Source organism: Macrotis lagotis, chromosome 1, assembly GCF_037893015.1.
Source record: "Macrotis lagotis isolate mMagLag1 chromosome 1, bilby.v1.9.chrom.fasta, whole genome shotgun sequence".
Lineage (NCBI taxonomy): Eukaryota > Metazoa > Chordata > Mammalia > Peramelemorphia > Peramelidae > Macrotis > Macrotis lagotis.
In genome coordinates this window covers 263,047,438-263,072,777 of record NC_133658.1, presented here as the reverse complement: position 1 = coordinate 263,072,777, position 25,340 = coordinate 263,047,438, and the positions used below count along the sequence as shown (strand labels likewise).

The 25,340-nt window shown below is 36.2% G+C and overlaps 1 protein-coding gene across 1 annotated transcript; it reads right to left on the bottom strand.

The window, feature by feature from the left end:
- Positions 1-1,243: 1,243 nt before the first annotated feature.
- CIMIP1 (ciliary microtubule inner protein 1) lies at positions 1,244-22,819 on the bottom strand. Its single transcript, XM_074227386.1, has 4 exons — positions 22,662-22,819; positions 14,521-14,602; positions 11,374-11,478; positions 1,244-1,690 (listed from the first exon to the last, which is right to left on the bottom strand). The coding sequence occupies exons 1-4, from the start codon at positions 22,727-22,729 to the stop codon at positions 1,535-1,537; spliced, it is 411 nt and encodes a 136-aa protein (XP_074083487.1). The 5' UTR covers positions 22,730-22,819; the 3' UTR covers positions 1,244-1,534.
- Positions 22,820-25,340: the final 2,521 nt, after the last annotated feature.

Here is a 25,340-nt window from a genome sequence, read left to right as displayed (position 1 = left end):
TCTCTTATGTGCTCTCCTGGGGAGGCAAGATTTGTACTGTATGAGTCTACTAGAGACAGCACAGACATGAACCCTTCAGTGAGGCAGATGTATTAACTGCCTTACCCAGTGATTTTTGAGTGGTTAAAATTAAGATCAGCAATACTTAATATCTGATAAACATGTGAAATGCATCATCTAGACTATGGAAAATAGGCAAATATAATAAAAGGGTCTATAAACATTACACTGGTGACATGCAGAGAAATAGGAACAGGCACGTGCCTTTTTTATGCACTCAACCCAGTTTGTGAGGGACTGTGCAATCCCATATTTGAGGCTAAAATATGAAAATTCTGCTATTTTGTCTATGAAAATTTATTGGAATCATATAGAAATTATATTTATAGCACAGATCAGGAAGTATTGATAATTATTTTATCATTTTATTTTTACTTTTTGGGGGGATGACAGGGAAAGCTCTGCTTCCTCTGCCTTCCCTGACTACACATCCCTGCCAGGAACTCATATAAAGGTTGGGCCAATCTGACCAAGATAGACTATCATCATAGAAGCCATTTCAATCTGTCTTAAATATCTATTTCTTCTCTAGAGGATGCTGTATATGTATGTATTTATAAATGTAGGTGAGTGTAACCCCTAAGAGTCATCTCTTTACTTGGCAGTCATCTGTTTACTCCAGCCCCAGCAGAGTATCTCCATACTCCACTCCAGATTGTTGTTTTAACAGTATAGAGAGCAAAAGAAAAATTGGACTTACTAATTCTGGAGGCAGGAGAGACTTTCATTTCTCATTCTTTCATTCAAAAAAGGAAATGACTGGTTAAACCTTCCACATCACTACTTTCCCAATCTGAGTTTTTTTATATGGGCAGCTCAGCAAAAGAAATTAAATGGGAATTTTTTTTTTACCAATTTTGCAAAGGCCAGGAGGTGGCACAGAAAAAAAGTTTTAAAGCTCAGAAATGCATAAAATATATGCATAATATTGTAGAATATCAACATAATTTTTCATTTAATACCATAATAATTCAAATTTCTTCTTTGGTATGAAGGAAGGGTTAATTTTCCAGATCCTGGGGGTCATTGAACCCTTAAGCCTTGTGATTTGGAAGGGATAACTGTATTTGTAATTCTGATGTCAGTTTTTTAACACAAAAAGTTTAAGTTTTATAATCATATAAGTAAATATTCATATAATATCCATAAACATATAACAATACCCACAGAAAGAGTCATGATGTCATGTAGAATAGATCAGAAAATACTTTATATGCTCAGGGAGTATTGACAATAAAGAATAAAACCAAGACACTTTTTTTAGCAGAATAAATCTACTCAGCTTTTTGAAGTGTGACCTGTCTGAATTCCAAAAAGTTCACAGAATTTTTTTAGCCTATGCTAAGTGCCTCAACATCATACTTTAAAAAAAAAAACCAATTCATAGTGATTTCAGCTTCTTGTTAGTCTTAAAATGATCAAGGTTCTCACATTCTTTGAGAAGACACAAGGCCCACTCTGGATCCCCTGGGCTTCAGTAGATTCCCTGCTCAGGCCATTGAAGTTTTTTGGCAAAGGCACCTTTACAGCTTATAATCTTGTAGTTTTTCTCAAGTTCTAGACCAGGAACTGTGGATCTCCAGCCGATAAAACCCTGAGTGGTTTGAGGGACTGGTGGTGATGGGTAGACCTGAAATGAAAAAAGTCAAGACTTTAAAGTTATCTTTCGAACAAATTCATATTCAATTTAGCAAACATTTATGGAGCACCTACCACATCCTCTGTGCTAGCAATTAGAGATTCAAAGAAGGTAGAAAATAAGCTGAATTCTCAAGGTAGTAGTATTATATCCATTTTGTAGAAGAGGAAACTGAGGCAAACAGAGGTAGTGACCTCCCCTGGGTCACACGGCTAGGAAACTGTCTGTCTGAGACTTGATTTAAGTTCAGGTCTTCCTGACTATGGTATGCCAAGCACTCTACTAATTGGAGGATACAAAGAAAAGTCTCTTGCCTTTCTCTCTCTCTCCACACATATACACACATGTTTAGTGTGAGTATATGTATATGCATATGCATGTGTATATATAATATATATATGTATGTATGCATATATTCCCTGCCCTCAAGGAGGACATTCTAATGAGAGAGACCATTATATAAATGATATGTACAGGATACAATACAATATAGGGAGAAAATAAGCTTAGAAGGGAAGGCTCTAGCAACTGCAAGAACTGGAGAAAGCATCCTGAAAAAGGAGTTGTTGAACTTAATCTTGAAGGAAATCAGGAATGTCAAGTGATGGAGATGAGTGGGTAGAACAAATCAAGTTTGGGAGTGAGAGAAAAGCAAATAGGCTACTAATCATCAAGTGTGTGGAGGGGAGTAAAAAGCAAGGAGATTTTTTTTTTTTTGCAAGGCAATGGTGTTGAGTGACTTGCCCAAAGTCACACATCTAGGTAATTATAAAGTGTCTGAGGCTGGATTTCAATTTATGTCCTCTTCACCCCAGAGCTGATGCTCTATCCACTGTGCCACCTAGTGCTCCAAGCAAGGAGATTTGAAAGAAGGAAGGGACCACCATGTTGTGAAGGGCTTTAAATGACAAATGAACATTCTGGAGACTTGTAAGGAATTGAACTTAAAAAAAGTAACATACTAACCCCATTCTTGAAGGAATTGAGACCTCATTGGTTTGAGTATGTCCTTTATTAATAAAGATCATAGCCCTTCCATGCCTTAATAAGTATATTATCCTGGAGAATTTCTGTGGCCAAAATATTGGCAGCTGGTGGTGCCATGGATAGAATACTGGATCTGGAGTCAGAAAGACCTGAGCTTAAATCAAGTCTCTGACAGTTTCCTAGCTGTGTGGTCTAGGGGAGGTCAATACCTCTGTTTGTCTCAGTTTCCTCTTCTACAAAGTGGATATAATACAAGTACCTCCCAGGGTCATTATAAAGGTCAAATGAGATAACAGTTGGAAAGAACTTAGCTCCCACCTGGCAAAGAGTGAATGTTATATAATTATTCTTGTTGTTTTCATTTTTGTTAGAGGTGCCTAATCTCTTCTATATTAACTAGACTCGTCCTTGAACTTGGAATAGTAGAGCTAGACAGGACCTCATTGAACAAGTTTGTCCAACTGACTCAATTTATATATATGAGGAAACCAAGACCCAAAGTAGGAAAATGAATTGCCCAAGGTCACGGGATAGATTAGAGACAAAACTGGGACTAGAACTCAGGTCTCTTGACTCCTTCAAGAGCCTTGTGGGGAAGGCAGAGTAAACATTATTCCTATTTTTAGATGAGGAAATTAAGACTAGGAAAATTAAAATTCTTCAATGGGGGTAGCAGGGTGGAGCAGTGGATAGAGCACTGGCCCTGGAGTCAGGAGTACCTGTGTTCAAATCTGGCCTCATACACTTAATAATTATCTAGCTCTGTGACCTTGGGCAAGTCACTTAACCCTATTGCCTTGCAAAAAAAAGATTCTGTAATGGCAGACAGATATAGACCCTCAGATCTAATAATGCTCACTGAATTCTTTTCAGCTTGATAGGAAGAACCTGTCATAATTTGTACCCCATTGTCATAGCTTCTGAACCCCAGAAACTGTTCAGTATTATACTAGCTCATCAAAGGAGAACATCATAATGTGAACTTTGAAAATGCATATTAAGATTAGAGGCATTCTGCTGCTCACATCACTTCTGAAAATCAATTAAATACTTTTTATCATATAGTTATGAATGCCCTTAATTCTTTTCTTGTAGTAAAATAACTTCATTAGCAAAGAAGAATCTAGTCTAAAATGTTTGACATTTTTGTGTCCAAGCTGCCCTTTACAAAATCTATTGCGGTTGTGCCAGATGACATTCTGGCTATTCAAAACCTTCCTATTTTGATTAATAGGCTCTAGTGCGCGCGCACACACACACACACACACACACACACACACACACACACACACAAATATCCAAATCAAAAAAGTCCCTCATTGCCTAGACCACATGGAATAAAAGAAAACTGAATCTAATTAAAACAAAGAAAATAGCATCATATCTGAAATGAAAGAACACAGTTCAATTTGTCAATTCAATCAACAGATTTGAGCATTTTGGAAAATGATGGTAAATGTTTAGAAAGGTTTTTTTGTGATTGTAATTTTACATAATCATCTGTTCTGCTATTACAAGGTGATTTAGACAAAGATGCCACCAACTAGGAATATTAGATCTAGTAGAGTTAAGTGAGAGACAAGGGTGTTTAATATATTATGGATTACTGAACTCATCCTTATCTTCTTATTTTCCATCTCTGCCTGTAATAACCCCTTTAGCTGTCTAGGTTGGTTTAAATTGCTGCAGAGAGAAGAAAAATCTGCCCTTTAATAGATTTTCTCTATCAAGTACTAAAATTAATCTCCAGGAAAACCCACAGAAAGAGAAAGAAGTCAAATTAATGCGCAAGGAACTAGAGTTACTATTGGGATAGCTTAGAAAGAGAAATTAGTTTTTAAGGCCAAATAGCTTTCAAAAAAATCCCACTTGTCCTGGGGGAGTCTTGTAACCAACCGTTAAGCAGGACCTTTTAATTTTATGTTCAATGAGAAAGATGGTAAAGGAATTGACCTATTATATTGAATCTATATGCCTATAAGTATGTATGTATGTATGTATGTATGTATGTATGTATGTATGTATGTATTCAGTTCTGAGCCTGGTAAACTCAGCCCTGCTCTTTTCTTGGGGCTGGGTTGAATTTGGCTGGAATGCCTGGGCTACAGGAAAACAGCTCTCTGCTGTATGGCTTTCACATCTGGGGACTTACTCAATAGAGAAACACACAGAGAGAAAACAATGTTTCAGTTTGTTCTCTTGCCAGGACTATTCTTCTTTGTTCTCCAGCCAAGGCTGGAAACTGTTTGTGATACTTAGGTGGAGCCCCTTCCTTTGAAAAGATAATTATGGCGGTCACAAGTGCCACCCACAGAGCAGCAGAATGGGGAAACCAATGCTCCTCTGTGCCGAAGCCACCAGGAGCCAGACTCCAGAAAGGAATGAGTAGGAGGGGGATTAAATCTAATCCACCTCAGTGGAAAGGATACAGTCTGATGATCCATTGCTAACAGTAAAAGCAGACAGTGTCATTTTTACCCACAGATGTGAAGAGGATTAATAGTCACTCGCCCCTCCCCCCTACCTCTCCTCTGGCATTTTTCTGGGTACCAGACACAGATCTAGAGAGTTCTACATAGGATAGTTCCGAACCTGGAAACAAATCAAGGGCACACTAGAAAATGTCACAGTGTCTTGGAAGACTATATACTCAAAGTAGTACAAAGGGGAGAGAAATTAAACTTATTTAGAGGAAAGGGGTGTGTGTGTGTGTGTGTGGTCAGTCATCACGAATTTATTAAGTGTTATTTATTAAACTGCACAAACACAAATAAAAGCAAATGCAGTTATTCCCTCAAGTTTCTTTTCCCTCTTTTTCTTACATTAATCAATCTTAAAGTGAATTTATTGAATATCTATTATCTATACATATCTATTTAATATATCTATTACATACTAACAGCTAGGTATTCAAAGACAAAATGAAAGTGTTTGCCATCAAGAAGCTATCATTCTGTCATAGAAAGGTGAAGCAGTGGATAGTATATTTTTGTTTTTCCTTTGTTCTTGAAGAAGACCATCAGGGATGATGCCATGGCAAGCACAATGAACTGGATTTGAGTGAGAGGATACTTGTGCTAATTCACTAGCCCCACTTTTCCTCAGGAGTCATTTGGGTCCAATGATCAGATAAGGATCAGGACAACTGGAGATGGTCTGGATATGAGGCATCAGGATTAAGTGACTTGTCCAAAGTACTGTGCCTTGGGTTAAGAATAACTGACACCTCGGACACTTAAGAGTTGTGTGACTTTGGGAAAGCCTCCGTTTCCTCAATTGTAAAATGGAGATAATAATAACATCTTTCGCCTGCAATTTGTTGTGGGTATTAAATATAAAAAAAGACCCAGTATGGTGTCTGACCCATAGTAGATACTACATACATGTTGACCATTTTCATTTCATTATTACTGGCTTCAACAGTTTTCCTAGAACCAGTACAAGAGTAAGACTATTTGACTGAGAATTCAGGAAACCTGGATATGGCTTCTGACTCCAGTAATAATTTATTGAGTAATTTTGGGGAAATCATTCTACCTTTCTGGTCCTCGTCCTCTAATTGATCATATGTAGAATCAAAAGACTTCCCTCAATCTTCTCTAAGGTTCCCTTCCAACTCTAATGATCTGTGATTGTATAATATATTATAAAAATCACAATGATCATTCTCATCATTTCAATTCAGTCTGACATTCAAAATCTTCTATAGTCTGCTTGAAATCTACCTTTCAAGCCTTATCCCCCACTACTCTCACTTATGCTATGTTCTTGCCAAACTAGTCTTTCCCTGAAACTCTCCCTTTTCTTTACCTTCATTCCCTTTATCTCCCATATCAGATCCCTCCATCTCTGCTTGCTGGAATCTTTCCAATTCTAAAAGAGTTATGGTGGGGGAGGACTTGTCTCTTCTAGGAAACTTATCCGATTTCTCCCCATTTTTACCCTCTAGGATCTTTCCTTCTTTCAATCTTTTATCTTATATTGCTTTTATCTCTCCCATGAACTTAGCAAATTCTAATTGTATCATAGTCTTATGTCTTCTATTACTACTCTCAGCAGTAAAAATTCCTTGGGATCAGGGACTGAATCAGTCACCATTTTATTAAAAAATACTTAGCATACAAAAAATATTTAGCACATTATGTGCTTTGCACATAGAGGGTTAAATCAATAATCAATGATTATGGGGCAGCTAGGTAGTGCAGTGGATAGAGCACTGGCTCTGGAGTCAGGAGTACCTGAGTTCAAATCCGGCCTCAGACCTTAATAATTACCTAGCTGTGTGGCCTTGGGCAAACCACTTAACCCCACTGCCTTGCAAAAAAAAATAATCAATGATTATGATTCATTTTAATGATCACAATATTACAGATTTAAAGATTAAGGGGACTCTAGAAATCATTGAGTTTAATATTCCTACTTTTTAGAGATGAGGAAATTGAGACCTAAAAGGTTAGGTGATAAGACAAAACTAATAAATGTGTAAGGTGGGATTCAAATTCTGGTTTTCCTGATTCCAAGTCCACCCCCTATTCCCTGTATCATGATGCTTCCATAAGAAACTAATGTGTTTTTTCTTTTCTTTTTTTTCAAGTATAGGCAATTTACTCCAGACTCAGAATTAAGAGTTGCTCTCACTATTCCTCCCATTTTTCCATTTCTTACCCCTCAGGGAACAACAATTGTGCTCTCTGAAGCTTTTTATGGAGAAAATCTTCCATCTGTTGCCAGGGTCTGGAGCTCTAGGAAACAATAGCTAATACTAATCTTGTTTTTAGTTTCTTAAAGCACTTTGAAAAATTTAAAGTGCTATATAAATGCCAACTGTTATTATTAACATTATCTTCTATGGAAGCCTTTCCCATCTTCTCTTGATTCTTGAGCCTTCTTTCTATTCATTTTCTCTTGTTTATCCAATATTTACCTTGTCTGTACTTACTGATCTACATGTTGTCTGTCCTGCCATTAGATGTAAGTAAGCCTCTTATGGGCAAAAGCTGTTTGCTTGCAAACAGGCATTTAATAAATATATATTGATTAATTGATCATCTGATTATCAATGTCATCATCGTGCAGGTGGACTTAAGTTGGATCTTGAATGATTGGAAGATTTGGATAGAGGAAGGGAGAGGGGTGAATATTTCATGTGAGAGAAGTGGAAGAAGAAAGGGACATGGAGTGATGAAGGGAGACCAGATCTGGGTGGAGAGAGGAACTTATTTGGTGATAGTGGAAAATGGGGTTTAAACAAAGGGATATGAACAAAATGTTTCAGTTTGTTCATTTTTAAAAACTCTTCAATTTTTAACTTTAAGGAATGTGATATTCTTGTGAAAGTCACAGAAAAGCATGGATATATGCAAAGAGCTGGGTACTAGTTCTGACTTTGCCATTAAGCATCTAGGTGAGCTTGAGGAAGACAGTAGACTGGGCTTCATTGTCCTTATTTGTCAGATGAAAGTTTTGAACATTTTGGGGGGCATCAGCATGGTTAGAGTAGTAGATGAGGAGAATGATATATAATGTACCTAGATTCTAACAAATCCTTTGACAAATTGTGCTATTCTTATGGGTAGGAAGAGAGATGTAGGCTAAATGATAATATCTTTAAGTAGATTTAGAAGTTTAAATATTTGAATACCTAAAATAGTAACTAATGGCTCCCCTTCAACTTAAAAGAAAGTCTTCACTGGAATGCGAGGGATCTGATTTGTTACTATATTATTTAGCCTTTTTTCTCAAATGCTCAATATTTCTTTTCATTATGACATGATAAGCATCAGAGAATATGTATACTTCAGTGTTCAAAGAACAGCTAGGTGATGCAGTGGGTAGAGTGCTGAATTTAAATGTTAAGGAAGATTTGAGTTCAAATTCTGATCCTAACCTTAACTGTAAATCTCTTAGCCTTTCAGTTTCAGTTTGCTCATTTGTGACCTTTAAAGAACTATATAAATTATAGCTAGGATATAATAGAGAAGAAGGTTGTACACGAAACTGTGTACTTCTGCTATGTACAATTTGATCTGTTTAACATTTGTGTTAGTGGCTTGGATAAAGACATAGATGGGATTCTTATCAAATTTGTATATGATACTAAGTTTTATCAAATTTGTATATGATACTAAGTTTTATCAAATTTGTAGATGATACAAAGACACAAAAGGACTTGAATCCAAAAAATAGACCAGAAATGTGGGTTGAATTGTATAAGATCAAAATTAACAGTGATAAATGTAAAGTGTTTCACCTAGTGTTCAAAAATTCAGTTCCATAGTTACAAGATTGTAGAGACAGGCCTAAATAGCAGTTTGTCTATAAAATAACTGGGGAACTGGAATCTTAAAATGCTACAAATCTGACAACATGCCAACAGTGTGCTTGAGTAGCCTAGAAAAGCTAATGCAATGCCAGGCTTCATTTAAAGTGGAATTATGTCTCCTGGACTAGCAAGATGATAGTCTTACTTTATTCTGTTCTAATCAGATTGCATCTGGAATATTATGTTCAGTTTTGCACATCACACTTTAGGAAGGAATAGAGAAGGGAGATCACAATGGTAGAAAACCCTGTGATCTTTTCCTATGAAGACTGATCGAAGCTCTTAGATATATTCAGCTTGAAGTAGCTAATACTTGTAGGGTTAAAGAAGATGTCATTGATCTTCAAGTATTAGAATGGCTGCTATGTGAAAGAGATGCTAGGCTTATTCCCCTCAGCACCAAAGAGCAAGACTAAAACAATGGGTGGAAGTTTAAAAGGGGAAAATTTAGGCTGGCTATTAAGCTGCTCCATGGTGGAATGGATTGCCTTAGGAGGTGGTAGGTTAGTTTGCCTTTCTCTCCCCACTCCCTCCATTGAAATGTTTAAGAGAAGCTTGACTTCTATGTTTATCAGGTGTGTTGTAGAGGGAATATTGTTCAAATGGAATGTCATACTAGTGGGGTAGCTAGATGGTTAGAGAACTGGGTCCTTGAGTCAGGTCAAATCTGGTCTTAGACACTAGCTGTATTTTGACCTTGGGCAAATAACTTGATCTTTGCTTGCCTTAATCCACTGTAGAAGGAAATGGCAGACCACACCAGGGTCTTTGCCAAAAAACCCCCAAGGGATCATAAAGAGTTTGATGTGATTGCACAAACAACAACAAATGTTATATTAGGTGACCTCTCAGGTACCTTCCAGTTTTGAGGATTTATTATTCTGGACCCAGACGAACTCTAAAGTTTTGATTGATGATGATAATGATGGTTATAGCTTGCGTTTATATGATGCTTTATGGTTTGCAAAGCACTTTACAAATAATATCTTATTTGATCTTCACAATAACCTGGGGGGAAAATGCTATTATTCACTTCATTTTACAGATGATGGGGCTGAGGCTAAGTGTCCTACCCTAGATTACTTAGTTAGTGAGTTTCTAAGGTCAGATTTGAATTTAGATTTTCCTGATTCTGGATGCTGCCTCTTTAATTTTATATTTTTTGTATTTCTAAATTTCATGAATCTATAGGTTGTGTTGGGCATCACATTATTCAGATATTTTCCTTTCTTTTTAGTTAAGTAGAGAGAAAAGAAAATTGTAAGTGCTTCCTAGGTAGACATGGAAGGAATGAGTACTTGGCTAGAAACCAAGAGACTTGGAATCTTTGTGTGTGTGTGTGTGTGTGTGTGTGTGTGTGTGTGTGTGTGTGTGTGTGTGTGTGTGTGTGTGACCTGAGGCAAGTCCCTTAACTTCTTGTCTCTTAAGTGAGACTTTAGATTAGATAATCTCTGAAATTTCTTCCAGATATAATCTATGATTTTTAAATTCGTGTCATTTACCCCCCTTGTCAATATACTCCATTGGATTCCTATCACTTCCAGGATCAAATTCAATTCATTTACATGTCATGGCCTCATCTCTCTGATGTCTTCTTCGATAATGAAAAGACAAGCAACAACAATCCAGGATCAAATATATAATTCTCTGATGTTCAAAGTCTTTATAATAAGCCTTGCTCTCCCCTACGTTCTCATCTTCCTACACCTTACAGCCCACAAATACCCTTTGATCCAGTGAATGGCCTAGAACAAGACATTCCAATCTCCTTATTCAGGGCATTTTTACTGACTATCCCCCCTCCCCCATTTAGAATGCTCTCCTTCCTTATCTTTTACTTCCTGGCTTCCCTCAAATCTCAACTAAAATTCCATCCACAGGAAATGATCTTTCCCAGCTCCTCTTAATTCCAACACCTTCTGTTGGCTGATTATTTCTAATGTATCCTGTATATAGTTTATTTTAACATTGTTAATTTATATATTTTCTCCACCATTAGATCATGAGATCCTTGAGAGCAGGGACTTTCTTTATGTCCTTAGTGCTGAGCAACATGTTTGGCATAGTTTAGGTGCTTAATTAGTATTCTATCTTGTATATTCAAAGATCTTTTCCAGGTTATGCCCTATATTCTAAAGGTTTTTCTACCTCTAATATTTGATGCTTCTGATATATAACACAGAACATCCTTCAATGTCCCCCCAAACTAGAAAGGTATATTTCTATAGTTTTAATTAGAGTTCAGTGCAGTGGTATATTTTTTCAGCCTCTGAATTTTTATTTTTTGCATCCAGAATGAACACGATTTCCATTGTGGTTCATTTTTTATTTATGAAAACAGTATTGAAAAATTCCATTTTCTAACCTTAATATATTTTTCCACTGGTGTCACGGGCCGGATGCGTAAATGTCCTGGAAGTTCTATCTTGGGCTTTGGAGGCTTAGGTACTTCCCCTTCTCTTCTTAGTAACTAAAACAGAATGTCTAGATCACCAAAGAATATATGAATTCAACATGATTATTTTCCCCAGAAAGCTGTCCAACCTGTTCCCAACTTAATTCCCTAAACTAAACTTGGATCTAATGAATTCATACCTGAAAATTTGCCCAGTTTCTTAAGACTAAAGTCTAAATGTTGGCATTACATATATATGCACTTTCCAAGGACAGAAGCAGAACATATTCTCCTGTACCAAATCTCACATATTTGGAATCTATAGTAGTTATCACACCAATACTCACAGAACCTGGGAGTGATTGCCTAATGTAGATCATTTCAAATGATTTTTAAATGGCAAGTGGGTCATATTGTACCTCATTAAATTCCCCTTTATAAAATGGTCTTTGGATGCATTGTAAATGATATCTGCATTTAGACTCCTGGACTCTGAAGTCAGCTACAACTGATACTGATTTTCAATGGAATTTGGGATTGAGATTTGAATTGCAGGTGTGTGTATAACCAGTCATTTTAAATATCCCTCAATTCACCTAGAGTTTATTGTAATTCTCCAATTATTAAGGAAAATGTTATTTTAGAATTTTAAATTTGCATCATTTATGAAGAATTTGTTGAAAGCATAGTAAATATAAATAAGATTTGTTATAGGTGTAACATTTACCCCCAAAAAGAAAACTTTTTTTTCTCCAAACACTTTAATAACAGTATTTGGTCTATAGTGGAAAAGGGACCATGAGTTTGAGTTTTTTCTTTTTTTCACTTATTTAGCACATAGTAGGTACTCCCTAAATGTTTAATGGCTGATTGACTTAGGTTTAGTGTTTAGAATTACTTATTAATGTAACTTTGGGTAAATTACCCTACCACATCGGATTAAAAAGTTAAAATAGATTTAGATAGCATAGATCTTTTCATTTTACATGTGAGGAAAATGAAACTTATAAAGACTGAGGGATTTGTATAATCTCCTTAAACTTCAGTTTCCGTCTGTAAAATGGAGATGATAATAATCTATTGACTGCCTTACAAAAGTTGTTTTGAAGAAAGCACTTTGTATACCCTAAATCACAATAGATATAGACAATTACTGTTTGTGTTAAAGTTAGAGGTTCCCAAATCTTTAATTATTAACATTTTTCTTAGCCAAGTTTGAGATGCTAAAGGTACCTGGAAGTTACAAACTGAATTTCTTTTAAAGTAATTAAAATATTTTTGCTAATTCAAATGACCTGCCCAAATTGATGTCAAATTAGTTAGGTTTCATTGAATGCTTAATTTGAATGAGTACATTCATATAGGCAGTGATACTCTAGTAAATACTTAATAACTTACTCTCAAAAATTGTATGAGACTCTTTTATTTCTCTGTATTTTTTTGGCAAGGCAATGGGGTTAAATGACTTGCCCAAGGTCATACAGCCAAGCAAGTATTAAGTGTTTGAGGCTGGATTTGAACTCAGGTCCTCCTGATTCAAGGGCAGGTGCTCTATCCACTGCACCACCTAGCTGCCCCATGAAATCCTTTAAAATACAATCTGCATCATTAACATTTTCTCCATCACTCTCTTAAGTCTAGAGTAGACAATAAAACAACAAATCAAGTTCTAATGTGCAAAATTCTGAAGTATCAGTATTCATACTCAGGGTTTTGAAAGTTTAGCAATTGACTCTGTCTGGTAAAATCTGACTCCAGCAAACCCTTAGATATAGTCTCTGCCTCTGAATATTTATTCTGGGTAACAGAACCATAGAGGATGAAAATGACTGTATTAGCCCAGTCAAATGTAGGCTACTCCCCCTCAAGTGAATTATGTTAGAAAAGAAAAAAAACATAGATTACATTGCAAACCTAGAGTGCAACTGTGGCACTTCTAGGTCAAAATTTTGAGAAAACTGTAGCCAAAATTTGGACCCATATAATAATGATAATATAATATGGCATATTATATTATAATGATATAAGTAATTATTATTACATTTTATATACTGATTAATAATAACCATTATGACATAAATATATAATTAATATGTGCTAAATATATTATAATATATAAAATGCTAAAACACACATTTATATAGTCATAGATTCAGTTAGAAGCTATCTAGTTTGGGCCAGCTCAATTTGGGCCAGTTCAAATTTGAACTCAGGTGTGTAATGATTACCTAGTTGTGTGACCTTGGGCAAGTCACTTAATCCTATTGCCTTGCAAAAAACTGGAAAAAAAGTTATCAAGTTCAGCTTCTTCATTTTTCAGATGAAGAAACTGAGACCCAGAGAGAAGAAATGATAAACTCAGAATCATACAGGCAATAAGTGGAAGAAAGGGAATTTCAACTTAACTTCTTTAATTCAAAATCTGAGGCACTTTCCATTATACTCTGCTGCTTTACTAGCATCTTGAGTTTTGCAAAACACTTTAGCTTCAACATTTAAGAGTTGAAAATAGACTTTGAAATCATTTAATCCAAGAGATGGAAACTGAAGTTCGGACTGCTGGAAGGAACCTTAAAGGACCTGTAGTACATCATTATCATTTATAGATAAGGAAATTGAGGACAGTAGAGCTGAAGTTAATTTCCCAAGGTCATACAGTTATAGGTAAAAGAATTGAGTTTTGAATTCAGTTCTTCTGACCCTGGTGGGTTGTTATGAATTCATTGCTATTTCTATTAAATCATGGAAATCTGAAGTATTTCTAGTATTATTAACCTCACTTCAAAGAACATATGCCCCAAATAAATAGCATAGTAGAGACTTTTCTGTGAAGCAAATTTTTCCTCATTGATTTTTAGAACATCATTATAAAAGAATTAATGAAAATTTCTTTTGCTTTTTAAATATTTGTCTTTTTTTAAAAAAAAACCTCATTTTCTTCCCCCTCCCCAGAAATGATATTTTACATAGTTTTGCCAGACATTGCCTATTTTATTGGCAACAACAATGAAAATAGAAGAACATTATAATTATTTGAGTCAGTATCTGACACATCTCAATTTCATTCTTGCACCTTGTACATTTAATAACCACGTGCTTCTTAAAATGAACTATTACCTCTTCCACAGGAATTGTTAAAAATCCCCACTTCTTAGGCCAATTATGCCTTGCATCTCTCTCAGCTTTAAGGCGGTATTTCCTGAAATTAATAATCTCAGTTATGAAAGCAAATTTTCAGAACTATATTAACAAATAATCAAACCCATGAAATTGTGCCCCATCATTGGCTTCTATTATTAATTGGTACTGTATTATTAATTTCCAAGTTAGATAGTTAAAGTGACCTAATGAACCTGAACTAGTATTAGCAAGTCAAAAGAAAAAAAAATAAGTGCAGGCTATAAGCCAGGCACACTTTTCTAAATGCCTCACAAATTTTATCTCCTTTAATTCTCACAACCCTGGGAGGTAAGTGCAATTATAATAACCATTTTGTAGTTAAGGGAAACTGAGGCAGAAAGAAATTAAATGATTTGCCCTGGGTCTTACAGTTAGTAGATATCTGAGGCTAAATTTGAACACAGGTCTTCTTGACTTCAGGCATAGTACTCTATCCAACTCTCTACTTCTAATTATATGGTGCTCATTATAGAATGAGAGGATTTCAGAGTAAGAAGAAGCCTTAGAGTACATCTAGTGCAATTCCTCCACTTATTTATTCTTTTGAAAAGCATTAGAAAATGCCTATTGTGAGGGAGGGCAGTGTGCAAAAATGCGGGGAGCTTACATTAAACTGAGGGGAAACAATAGGCATAAAGAAAGTAAATACAAAATACATATACACTTAAAATTCATGTAGGGGGGCATTAGCCCCTGGGAGAATCAAGAAAGGCTTTAAATATGATAGCACTTGAACTCGAACACAGGCACTTTAAGACAGAATTGAGTAGGAAGGAAGAACATTCTAAGTATGAAATAGGAGATGGAATGATGAACATGGGGAACAGCAGGCCAGCCAGTTGCCTAGAACATAGGGTCTAAAAAAGAAGGTAATGTGTAACAAACCTGGAAAGAGTCTAGAGTCATATTTTGAGGGGCTTTAGGGAGCCCCTAGAAGACTGGTTAGGAAAATGACATAGATGGTTGCACCTCTGCTTTAGAAATATTGGATGATAGATCAGAGAAGGGAGAAGAGGGAAGAATGGTTAGAATATGATTGCCATAGTCTAGGATAAAAGAGATTAGGATCTGAGGTACGATAACGGTTACATGAGTAGAGATGTTATGAATGAAGAATCAGCCCAGATTAGTAATTGACTGGACATGGGGAGTGAAGGAAAATAAAAAGGATAAAATGATTTTGAGATTGTCAGCATGTATATCTGGAAGAATGGTAGTACCCTCAACAGATATAGGGAAATCAGAAAGAAGGTAGGTTTTGGGGAAAAGACAGTAAGTTTTGTTTGGACATGTTAAGCCTGAAATGTCTTTGGGATATCTAATGATTATCTTATAAGCAGTTTGTGATTAGTGACTCAAGCTTAGAAGACACACATAGATCTGGGAGTGATCACTATAAAGATGCTACTCAAACCTGGGAGAGTTGGTGAGATCCCTGAGAGAGGGTATACACAGAATGAAGAGAAGACCCAAAAAAGAGCTTTAAGGAACAATCACAGTTATGATATGGATCTTAGATGTTGAACTAGCAGAGAAGACTTCCAAGAAGTGTCCAGACAGGTTATGGGTCAAGTGAGAGAGAAGAAAGTCATGAAATCCAGAGAGGACAGACTATCTAAAACTTGATGGTTAATCATCACCAATAGTAACTTAAGTAAATGGTTATTCAGTCTTGACTTGAATATAGATAAGAGAACCTCTTACCCCCCTGAAGTATTGCATTACATTTCTGGACAGTCTTTATTGTTAGGTAATTATACCTTACATGAAAACTAAGGCCAACAAGTTGAGTGACTTGCCCAGGCGAAGACTGAACTTAATTCTTCCTGATGCCAAGACCAACTCTCTATACATTAAACCTTTGTGCAGGGGAGCAGGATGTAGAAAGAGTCTAGAAATCAATTTTTGTTATTTATTTTTCCATTCTGTCCTAATTAAAGGCTTTGCTATTTGATTTATTATTCTTGGTCTCTTGGTGGAGAATGCCTTGGATGGGAGAGAGTGTTTGTGTGTGTGTGTGTGTGTGTGTGTGTGTGTGTGTGTGTGTGTGTATGTGTGTGTCTGTGTGTGTCTGTGTGTGTGTGTGTCTGTGTGCCCATAATAACTGGCACAGAACATGAAGGATCTCTGAACTATTTGGGTTCTGTACCAGATATATTCATGTATCTCAAAAACCCTCTCCTTTCAAATTATTTTGTATTTCAATAGTATATATTTGTATTAATTTACTTTACATTTATCCTGCATATATTCTTATTTGTGCTCATATCCATATTATTAGAATGTAAACTCCTTGTGATTAGGAATTTTTTCATTCTTTTTACTTGAATCCTCAGCACCTAGTAATGTCTGACACATAATAGATGTTTCAAGAATACTTGTTAATTGACTAATCAATATAAAGTGTGGTTCATCTTTTCAACATAAAGAAAAATACAAAGATAAGGTCCAGGTCATCAGTCCATGTCATGTCTCTAGTAAACTTACCCAACTAGTGATAAGCAAGCCTTTACTTAAAAGAAGACTTTCAGTGAACTGGATGACACTTCCATTTCCATTTTTAGATAGCTTTAAATATTAGTTTATGCTTAAATGCAGGTTAAATTGGCCCCAAACCTTCATTTGATCTGGTGCTGCCATGGCAATCACTGGTAGCACTTGAAACTCAAAACTAGGAGCTTTTTAGAAGTGATTTAATGAAATATATGACCAAATATACTAGGCTAATTTTAAAGTTGATCATTTCTATGACCTGAGAATGATGTTATAAATATCCAAATTGCCCCTGGTAGAAAAAATGTCACCCACTTCTATCCTCTGGCCTTGAAGAACAAGGCTAATCCCTCTTCCATATGGCAATCTTTGAAATATTCAATGGCAATCATGCTTGCAATCCCTTTTCCACCTCTGTCTTCCAATGATCTCTTCTCCAGGAAAAATGTCTTTTGTTTCTTCAACTTAGACTCCTATGTCATGATTTTGAAGTGCTTCATACTTTCCTCACTTAGCATTCTTTTTTTAAAAATTTTAAAAAATTTATGGCAATGAGATTAAGTGACTTGCCCAAGGTCACACAGCTAGGCAATTATTAAGTGTCTGAGGTCACATTTGAACTCAGGTCCTCCTGACTCCAGGACCAGTGCTCTATCCACTGCACCACCTAGTTGCACCCTTATTTATCATTTTTGATTAAGCTGCAGCAGTTGACTATTTTTGACTGTACTTTTCCTACTGGTTTTTCCACGGTTTCCCGTGACACTGCCTCCTTTTGGTTCTTCTCCCATCTGACTGATCATACCATTTCAATTTCCTTTGTTGGATGGCATTCAAATCATTTCCCCTAGCTGCACTTGCAGCCAAGGCTCAGTCCTGGGTCCTCTTCTCTTCCCCTTATTCATTTTAGCACTTAGGGACTTCATCAGCTCACATAGATTGAATTGTCATCCAGGCCTACCTGAGTTCTACTTACAGATTACTAATTGCTAACTGGAATTTCTCATTGGATTGTAACTTGACATCTTAAACTCAACCTGTCTAGAAAAGACTCATAATCTTTCCCTTTCTTCTACCCCTTTTCTTAATTTCTCTATTGCTGATGAGGATGCCTCTCTAATTATAGATATCAAGCTTTACAACCTGAGTAATTTTAGACTTTAAATTTTTCTCACCATATTCAATCAGTTGTCAAATTGTGCTATTTTTTCCACATAAGCTTTCATATCTTTCCCTTTTTTTTCTACTTACAGGGTAACCAAATTGGCTCAGGTCTTTGTTACTTGTTGTCTAGACTATTACAGCAGTCTTATAATAATTTTCCTTGCCTCAAGTTTCTTTTGTCTCTCCTATCCTTAAGCATAGGTCTGACCATGTTATTTCCCTGCTAAATAAAGTCAAATCTCTCTATCATCTCTAGAATTGAACTCAAACAACACTGTTTGATATGTAAAATCCTTTACAATCTTGCTCCTAGTTATCTTTCTAGGTCTATAACTTTTTAGTATTCCCTACATTCTAGCCAAAGTGATCTATTGGCTATTTCTCCCATATAGCATACCATTTCCCACCTGTATATTTGTGTAAATTGCCCTCCATTCCTGGAATGTACTCATTTCATACCTTTAAAGGCTTAGAATTCTTACTTTCCTTTGAAGTTCAACTCAAATAGCACTTTCTACATGAGGCCTTTTCTTATTTCTCAACTGCTAGTATCTGCTCTTTTAACTTACTCCCTTTAATTATGTTGTATATGTATGTAAGTATATATCTCTCACATACACATATGCAATATATATTTTCCAAATATCTTTTTACATGTGTATTATATAAAATATATAAAAATAATTTTTCTATATAAGTATATGAGTACATGTTGTCTTCCCTAATAGAATGTGAGCTCCTTGAGGGTAAGGATCCTTTCATTTTTGTCTTTATTAGCCCCATTGTAAGCACTTAATAAAATATTTTTTGCTTAATTGATCCTGGTGGCCTTTCTCTGAATGTTCTTCAACTTATCAATGTCACATCTAAAATAAGATGCCTAGAATTGAATATGATACTCCAGACACTGTCTGATCAGGGCAGAATACAATAGGATTCTTGCTTCTCCAGTCCTGGACATAAGACCTCTCCTTTAATATAATTTAAGATGCATTTAGTTTTGGTTTTGGTTGCTACATTACCCCATTGATTTAAACTCAGTTGTGTCCATTAAATATTCTAGGTCTTTTTTCCCCCAGAGAAATGTCAATCTAGACATGCATCCTACTTTTTATAACTGCAAAATTATGAAAAAAAGAAAGCAAGCAGGTGAAAGATTTTTCATTTGTCCTTACTAAATTTCATGTTTCTAGGTTTGGCTTGAGGTTTATTCTCTCAAGATTATTGTCAAGTTTTTGCCTTTGTTATTTTCCAATGAGCTAACTTTTTCTTCAGTTTTATGTCACTTGCAAAAAGGGTATGAACAGGGGGTGGCTAGGTGGCGTAGTGGATAAAGCACCGGCCCTGGAGTCAGGAGTACCTGGGTTCAAATCTAGTCTCAGACACTTAATAATTACCTAGCCATGTGGCCTTGGGCAAGCCACTTAACCCCGTTTGCCTTGCTAAAAAAAAAAAGGTATGAACAGGAGTGGCTAGGTGGCATGTTGGATAGAGCACTGGCCCTAGAGTCAGGAATGTCTGAGTTCAAATTTGACCTCAGATACTTAATAATTACCTAGCTGTGTGGCCTTGGGCAAGTCACTTAATCCCATTGCCTTGAAAAAAAACCCTAAAAAAATTCAAGAAAAAAAGGTATGAACAAAATATATCTTTTTGTCCAATTCAGTAATAACTCTGTCCAAAAAGGAAATAAGGCTACTGTCATTACTGATTCATGATGAAATGGGGATGATTGTCATTTATTGCTTCCTTTTCTAGCTAACTCACTAACCATCCTTAATAATTTGTTCTAGAATTTTTCCAAGAACAAAAATCAACTTCACTAACCTATACTTGAAAGACTCCAAAAAATAGGGACAACAATGACCCTTCTCTGCTTTTTGTCCAATTCTCTTTGATCTTTCAGAAATCTGTAGAGTTCTGCCTTCTCATCTGCCAGAGTTTTCATTATTCTAAGTATGATTCCTCTGAACCTGGACACAAGATACCTGAATAATCTTTTACTGTCTCCTTATTTGTCTTGAATATCAACATCTTAGTAATTTTGGCATGTCCCTTACAATCCTTCTTATGATCATTCTCACCATTGTCAGTTATCATTGTCCTATCCACCCACTTCAGCATTCCTAGACAAAATTAATTTATTTTGAGTATTAGTGCTCCTGACACTGTTTTAGGACTTATATTCAATTTTGATTACTTGCCCTCACTTCTAAGTTCTGTGTTGTCTCTCTCTACATTCTAAATTGGACAATACCTTCTTTGTGCACTCATAGCAATGTCATTGTGCAACACCCTTTTTTAACTTCAGTGGAATTATTTTTATGTTTTAAGAATCTCATTCTTGTCAATTTCTCTTTCCACCATGGTTGACTTACTCCCCCTGTAGAATTTTAGTCCGTGGGATCCTACTTACCCTTTTTCTGAATCCATTGAAATCTAGTTTGTCAGATTTCTGCCATGCATACAATTGCAAGACATAAGAAATCTTACCTAAACAAGAACCTCATTGATGGTATAATGTAATCATTTAGACCAAGACTAAAGTAAAAATTACCCAAGAAATCAGAGAACCATTTGAAATTCTGAACAAGGGATGTTTTTAACAAAATCAAGAAAACAAACAGGTTTTGCTTAAAATGGGGTTTCAATTTTCCTATCAACTTTTAGTTTCTATATTATTTCTAGAGAAAATGTATATCTCTCTTAGTCTCACTTTTCCTGGGAGACTATCTTATGATTTTTTTGGTACAGACAAATTTCATATTTCAAAATTTTGGTCATCTTTAGAGCTAGTAAAGTGTAACCTCTGTCAGGTTCAATTGAAATAAAGAAATTTAGAGTGTGGAAGTTAATGGATTATGGTGGTCTTTGGAAAAACCAGCTTAATTAAATCTGAAGGGTTATATCACCAGAAAGCTGGCTACTAGATAGTGTACTTTTTTTCTCTCTCTCTTAGCAACTCATAATGGTCTACTAAGGAAGTATATCTTCTTCAGTGGAGGGTGATACCACACTGATCATGCATCATTGAAATACAAAAGCACTCACTCTATAACCTCTATGTATTTCTCTTACTATTCAACCTCATTAGCCTTTGTTTTCTTTAATACTGAATACTGTGGGAAAATAGGAGAAAATTGCTTCAGGTGGACAAAAATTTCTCAGTACTGAAACAAAGGAGAAAAGTCATAAAAAGATTTTGGACGTTCATAAACTTGTGACTACTTCCAATAAGCCATAACAAGTTTCAAATATTTTAGTTAAGAATGAATATTGGGGCTATTAGACATCTGGAAACTTCAGCCTGTCAAGCCTAACCATTATTAAAATTCATCAGAGAACTAAAAATATTGGTAACCCCCAAATCTTTAATTGCTCATAAAGTACGTGGTTTTCAAATTAGAGTAAATTCCAAACTACTGAATCCACTTTGATTACCAAAACAAACAAAAATCCAAAACAATGAATAAGGGACAAAGTCTGTCCTTGCACATTCCAGTTCTATTGAGTAATTTTTCATGAAGTCATGGGAGGGTAAGAAATAAAACTATGAGGCAAAATGTTTTGGTGGAAATTCAGAGGTTAGTCATATAATTCCAGGAATACTTCTCTGGGGCAGTTTTTTTTGGTAAGGAAACGGGGTTAAGTGACTTGCCCAAGGTCACACAGCAAAGTAATTATTAAGTTTCTGAGGTGGGAATTGATCTCAGGTCCTCCTGACTCCAGAGCCGTTCTCTATTCACTGCATCACCTAACTACACTTGAGGCAGATTTTCAGTCAGATCCCCTAATATCGTTAGCTCTTTACTTTCCTAATTAAGGCTAGAACCTAAAATAGATATTGAACTAAAATATGATCTGAGAATTGGGGAATAAGAGTTTGAAGGATTAAGGAAAGCAGGTTTGGGGATTAGGGAATGTGTTGGGTTTTTGAGAATGAAAATTTGGGATTCTGAGGAAGAAAGGTTAACCCATGGGTTTTAGGTATCAGGAAATGGGGAGTTGTGGATTAGAAAAAGAGGTTTGAAGCTTAATATGGAATGAATGATTAGAGAGTGGGGGATTAGGGAACAGAGAAACAACAGATCGAGAAGTGAGTGGCTGGAGATTAAAGATTGAAGGATTAAAGATTAGGAAAGGAGGGGTTGAGGATTCTAGAATAAAGAATTCGGAGGTTGTGGATTAGGGAATGGAGTAACGGGGCGGGAGAATTGAATGCCAGAGACAGGGTGGTCCGACTCGGAAGAGTGGTCAGGAGGCTTTCTGGGAACCTCGGCCAGCGGCACTGAATCTGTTTGGGAGCTGGGGAGCGGGTGTGAGAAGAGGAAGGAAAGAAGGTGGAAATGGAGCCGAGGGCTGGAGCAGGGGGCAGGGACGGTCGGCGGATAGATGCAGGAGCCCCGCGGCTCTGCAGTTACCAGATCTCATCCTGTGCAACGAAATTGAGCTTATCTACAGCTGAGGCGGTGAAGAGTTTCTGGGCCATGGCTGGTTCTGGTCCGAGGCGGAGTGTAAATGTTAGAGGTGGCCAGGGCTCCTGTCTGGGTCATTGTGTCCCTACGGTTGTCCCTGGCAACCGGGTGTTGCCGGGAGATGGCGGATGGGAGGCTGAGGCCACCTGTTCAAGTCGTTGTCCAGATTTCCCTTTTCTTAAGAAAGCGCTCCTTTCCTTTCCGCAGAGGCAGCGGGGAGAGGGTCGGGTGTGGTAGTAATCAGGGGTCGGGCTCTATTGCTTGGATTCCATTCAGCTCCTGCTGAGCCACTTCACAGTATAGAATGTCAGAACCACAAGGAACTTAGATACCAGACTCGACATCTGGAGTAAAGAAACCTGTATTCCAATCCCAGCCCTGAAGCTTTACTGTCATCGACCATTCTGTTTACCAGATTCCTTATGAATAAAATGAGTTTGTTGGATTAGATGACCTGTAATGCATCTTCCAGTTCTGAATCCAGCTTCCTATACTTAGGATGTGTTTCCCAAGATTCTGTCTCTTTCCCATTCTGAACTCTCATTCATTGAAGAGGAAACTAGACCTAGAATGGACAAACGCTTTGTTCGTCTAGCATCACATGGAGTAATTTAGGAAGGAACCCCGACCCTCTGAATTCTTTAACTCCAGGTCCAGTGACTTCTGTTTCCTGTATCTGTGCTGCGAAATGTACTCCTTTTTCATTTCCATCTTTCAGAATTCTAGTTTTCTTCAAAGTTCAAACTTCTCCTCCTCCTCCTTATATGTATTATCCCCACCAATTACCTGTTAACACAATCTGATATAGTTAATAAATTTACAATCATGTAAAACACTTTGTACAAAAGACTCAAAAAAAAAAACCTGAAAGAAAGTGAGAAATAGCATGCTTCAGTCCTGACTTCAGACAGTATCAGTTCTTTTTCTGGAGTCAGCGTGTTTCATCAGGAGTTTTTGGGATGGTCTTGGATCATTGTCTTGATGAAAGTAGCTGTCATTTCCAGTTCTTCATTGTCCAATATTACTTTTACTGTCTACAATGTTCTCCTGGTTCTGCCCACTTTACTTTGCATCAGTTCACGTAAGTCTTTCCAGGGTTTTGTGAAGTCATTCTGTTTGTCATTCCTTATAGCATAATAATATTCTGTTTCCATCATATACCATAACTTGTTGAATCATTCTTCAATTGATGAATATTCTCTCAATTTTCCCATTTTTAGCCACCACAAAAGAGTTGTCAAACACAAAATTCTAATTAACACCAAATCTTTCCTGATCTCAGAAGATACTAGAGAATTTCCATCTCCCTCATCCCATTGTTTTGTATAATAATAAAATCTTACATTTATGTAGCACTTTAAACTTTGCAAAGAACCTTACAAATGTTATCTTAGTGATTTCTTGTAATGACCCTGTGAGAAAGGTGCTATTGTTGTTTTCATTTTACAGATAGGGAAACAGAATCATAAAACTTAAGTTTTCAGCTTAGAAAGCTGAAAGTGTCTGAGGCAGTATCTGAAACCATGTCTTTCTGGCCACAACCTAGCACTTCCTGACCACAATTTAACACTATCCCATACTATATCTATTCTTTATCTATTTTATATATTCTTTTCACCTTTTTTTTTCTCAGTTTCAGTTGTGTTCAACTCTCATGAGTTTTTTTTGGCAGAGATGCTAGAGTGGTTGCCATTTCCTTTCCCCCTACAAATGAGGAAACTGAGGCAACCAGCATTAAGTGACATGCCCAGGGTTACATAGCTAGGAAGTGTCTGAGGCCAGATTTTAATTCTGTATATATTTTGTATTATGTAATTAGTACATCTATTGAGTAAAATTGTTTTACTTTTTCCTTTGTTTTTTGCTATTATTTAGCATAGTGCTTGGCATTTAATAGATATTTAATAAATTAGTTATTGATTGATTGATCATTCTATTATAAAAACTAATAAGAATAGAACCTTGACCATATTGCTTAACCAACCTCAGCTTCTATTTTCTTATGAAGATATCATCACATTTGTCTCACAGGGATCTTGCTATGATTAAATATGACTATGAATATGACAGTACCTTATAATGCTAACCCTAAATAATCATGCTGAAAGTGTTGTTCACAAACTAAATAATAGCAAAATTTATCTTCCCTTTAAACCATCTCACTCCCTAACTCCCATCTCTCTGCCATTCCTCTTTTTAGGGTATTTTTCATCTGCTCAGCCTTGCAGACTAGATAATCAAAATTATCCCATTTTCTAAAGCTCTCTTGTCTTCTAGTGATGACATCTAGCATTTCTACATCCAAAAACTCCTTTACTTTTTCTTCACCTCCTAGATATTCAAAACTATAGAGACATATCTCCCCACTACCCCAACAAACAACAAAGAAAATTATACTTATTATAAGGAGACAGTTTTCCTCCTGACTTTGCTCATGTATTAAGCAATTCAGTGTTTGCTAGACACAGGGTGGGGTAGATATCCAATGATGCTCATGATAAAAGATGTGGCCATAAAGGAATTGACAATCTAGTATAGGAAACAGGACTTACACACACCAAAGAAAACTAACTATACAAAGTTGTATATGCTTAATCTCTCAACTGTATAATAAGTGTGTTAGAC